The sequence below is a fragment of the Buceros rhinoceros genome, unplaced genomic scaffold (assembly GCF_000710305.1).
Source record: "Buceros rhinoceros silvestris isolate BGI_N320 unplaced genomic scaffold, ASM71030v1 scaffold18798, whole genome shotgun sequence".
NCBI classification, from domain to species: domain Eukaryota; kingdom Metazoa; phylum Chordata; class Aves; order Bucerotiformes; family Bucerotidae; genus Buceros; species Buceros rhinoceros.
Window position 1 is genome coordinate 15741 of NW_010428816.1, and position 3883 is coordinate 19623.

General features: G+C 58.2%; 1 protein-coding gene across 1 annotated transcript in view; it reads left to right on the forward strand.

The window, feature by feature from the left end:
• Nucleotides 1-3609: 3609 nt before the first annotated feature.
• Nucleotides 3610-3883, forward strand: part of SLC6A7 (solute carrier family 6 (neurotransmitter transporter), member 7) — a 13001-nt gene continuing 12727 nt past the window's right edge. Inside the window, exon 1 of the mRNA XM_010142426.1 lies at nucleotides 3610-3693. Coding sequence (XP_010140728.1) covers nucleotides 3661-3693 — 33 coding nt within the window. The 5' untranslated portion in view covers nucleotides 3610-3660. The remainder of the gene's footprint in view (nucleotides 3694-3883) is intronic.

Here is a 3883-nt window from a genome sequence, read left to right on the forward strand (position 1 = left end):
GGGATGAGGTGGCATTGCAGAGACAGAGAGAGTGAGAGTAAAGGTTTTTTCCCTGATCTTCCAAAAGTGGCTGCGCCTACCACTGCACCCTGGTGACACTGTGCTCACCAGGGACCACCGCCTCCCTGCACCTCTGCAAGGGGACCTTGGGTGTCAGGAACTCCAACAGGTTGAGGGAGGCAAAGGCAATGGAGCTGGTGCCGTATGGGAAAAGGGATGGGACTGCATGGACCACCTGGCCAAAGAGCTGAGCTGGATTGGGGAAACTGGGGCCACTTCTGCATGGAGACTCCAGCATGGTCCCGGGCTGGCTCCTCCACACACATCCTCTTCCCTTACTGGGCTTTGCCTGCCTTTGGCACCCAGTTTGTCACTGACACATGGGGATCAGCCAGTGGGGTCCTGCCCCGGCAAGGGATGCGGTGGCAGCAGCCCAGCCCTGGGCATCGCCATTGCCTGCAGTGGGGGGAAGCTTCAAGTGGATCAGAGTGTGTGGAGGGGGATGAAACGAGCATCTGCCAAAATCATCCTCTACATTGGAGCACCCATGAGTGGGTGAGGGGCCTGGCTGGACGGAAGATGCTCTGCCGCCCGCCCAGAGAGGCTGCGGGTGCCGTTGACAGGATGAAATTCCAACTGATACCCTAATCTGGCGCCTGCCTGTTTACACAGCAGGGTAAAAGTCCAGCGAGCTGTGGGCTGTGCCCTTGGATCCCTGCCTCTCGTGTGTGCACAGGGAACCGGCGTTGGCGGGAAGAGGCAATAAATGCGCCCACACGCCCAGCCACCCCTTCCCCCAACCCACATACATGCCCCTTGGCCGGGTGACGAAATGCATCTGCTGTGTCCTCCTTGCTGTGTCCTCCCCTGCCTCCATCCAGCCCTCGTTTGGACAGGGATGGGTGAGACCTGCAGAGTCTCCTCCTGTGCCAGGAAAGTGGCTGGTGGACCCCATGTCCCCACCAGCTTTTGGAACCTTCAGTCCTGGACACGTGTCACCTTGACGGTTGCACCCCTGGCAGGTGACAAGTACACAGTTTTAGCACCTGCAGCAATTGCCTCCTGAGTAACACAGCTCCACATGGAGCCTGGTCCTTACCAGGACAGCCTAGCTCCATGGCCAGGGGACCCTGGCGAGCGTCCCCAACAAGCCCCCGCAGTTTCTTCCTGTTCCTTCCTCTGTGCTTCCCACTGGCTCCCGCTGCCTGCCTGCACCCTCCTTGGAGAAATCTTGAAATCATCAACAAAATAAGGCTATGCACACCAGGTGGCCAGAAACACCGCCGGCCTGCCAGCAGCCTCCGGCATGGCACGCTTCCCAGTGGTGACTAACCGGAGCGCCACTGCCGTTGTCACCTTGCTCGTGTCTCGCGGAGCAGATCTGGGCACAGTCCCATCTTTCTGTCAGTCACCTTCTCACCTCTTTGCAGGTGGCTGCCACCAGGACGTGGGTGGGCTGCCCAAGAAGGGTGGGCAGGGGTGTTTCCCCAGCCTGCGTGCTGCCCTCTCTTCTCCCACCGATGGCAGGCAGCACGGGCAGTGCCGGTGCCTGTTGGGATGGAGAGATGTGTGTTTACTTTCCTGCAGACCTACCACCCCGTTGAGCCCATGCTTCAGCCCACAGGAAGGGCAAGGTTTGCTCTGTATCCCAGAAGTGGCTCAGGGACGGCTCAGAGAAGGCAAAGCTTGCTAGAGAATGCTTGCAAGCCCCACGTGTGCTCCCTAGTGCCTACCAGCAGTGGTATCGACATGGACATTTCGGGGTAGCATCAGCCCTGGATGTCTCTGCTGGTAAATGCTGGAAACAGGAAGACAGGGGTTTGAAGTCCTCACAGTGAAGCTGGGTGGTTTGTGCAGGGTTCAGTCTGTGCTGGTGACACAAGATTGGGGCAGCTGTAACAAGGTGGCACCAGCCTCCCATGCCACAGAGCGATGCTTCTCTTAGGCGGATCCCAAGGGAAGAAGCCAAAGGGGTGATTCAGATGGCAGAGGCATAAAGAGCAAACAAAGCATCCCTGCCCTGAGCAGGAAGGGTGCAGCTGGGACAGTGCCCAACATGGCCCCAGCCACAAGCCTGGTCAGCTCCAGGCTCAGAATTCCCCGCCAGTATCCTGGGAGAGGGAGAAGTGGTGTGTAAGTCCAAGACAGGTAAAACCTGCATGGGTGAATTCCCAAAGAGGTTTGGTTTTTTTTTTTTTCTGAGGAAGCTGTGCCAGTGTTAAAAAAGATGTTTGTTGAGTTATATGGTTTGCTCCTTCCTCCTTTCCCACTGGGAAAGGTGGGTAAATGTTGGCTCTGAACGTCCCACTGTGCAAACGCTGAGCCGCTTCATCGCGTTGATTCTGCAGAAATGCCTCTTTATGCTCAGGATCCATTTCCTCTCGGGGAAAATTTTCCAAAGTGCTTGGAGAGCTGCAGGAGCACGAGTGCCATTAGATGTCAGGGAGATTTGCTCTTATGCGGGGCAGGCTGGGTCCTCCAGGGCAGTCCCAGCCCTGTCATTGTCCTCCACATGCCCAGTGCTGCCTGCTCAGCCTTAAACCTGAGCAAAGCAGCTGAGGACAGGTCCAGGGCAGGTTGGAGCCCCAGAGGGTGCTTGCCAGGAAAAGGGACGCACACACCCTGATGGACTGGACTCAGTCCACAGAGAAAGTGAAGGACAAGGAGGCGTCACTGGGAAAGAGGCATTACTGTGGGTCCTGAGGAAGACAGCAACTCTCCTGGTACCACGCTGGCCCTGGGACACATGGGGTTGTACCCTCTTGCAGCCCCACAGGGGACGTTTCCCACCATGAAAGAGGGAGAAGAAGCCACAGATGATCCCTCTGTCCCATCACTGGGGATTTGACTGAGCATGGTGGGGAAGACCCCACACCCCACTGGGCTTTGGGGCTGTGGGACCCTGCTGCTGACTTAACAGGGGTGTCTGAACCCTGCATATGTGACCCGTGCTCTGGCACTTAGGCCATGATATGCTGGACTCAGCTGCTCACCCTGGATTGCTCTTTCCCCCAGCATGACGAGATGTGCTGGTCCTACCCAAAGAGACTGATGGCTGTTGAGCATTCCCCTCCTCCAGGCTGGGGACCGATCTCAGGCAGCATGGGCAGAAGTCACTTCTGACCTGCTCAGGCTCCAGCCACATCCTGCCATGGGAAAATCAGCTTGGAGCTGGACAGAAAGAAGCTGGGAGCTTCTGGTATCTGCACTTGTGCTGTTGCCTGTACCACTGCTTGGGTCACATGAGACCCCCGGAGTGCCTGGTGGCAGAGTGCCTGCAAAGTCAGATCCACCCCTAGGGAGACCTGATGCATTCATGGCATGAGTAAGGCAGCGGCTGTTCCTCCCCGCTGTCCCGGCAGGATGCTGAGGTCTCAGACCTCCCCTTGGCAGGGGTGCGTTTGACAGACAGCCCTTCTCCAGCCTGCTGAGAGCCATCCCCTCCTCCCTCGCTGCTCAGCACGCAGCCATCCTCAACACCAGGCAACCCTTCCCTCCAGCCTTGCTCCCCCTGTCCCCCCTACCTCCCTCCACCCCGGAAAGTGGCACCCCTCCTTGCCTGTCATCGCTTTGCCCGCTCCCCCTTCTCCCTCCCTATCGCCAGAGAAAGCGAGAGGAAAAAGTGTCGGAGCGGAGTGTGCATAGCAACAGGATTCTGGGATGAAGAAGATTCGGCAGCAGCATCTCCAGCAGGTGAGAGACGGGGATCGGGGGTACCCCCAAGGCTGGGAGGTGGGGAACGGGATCGAGGCATGCGTATCGCCCTGCCCAGGGAGCCTCTGGATGCCGCTGATGGACTTTTCTGTGGCAGGGAATGCAAACAGGGACAGTGTGTGAGCGTGGGGCCGAGGCAGGATGGTGGGGAGAGGGATGGGGGGTATTT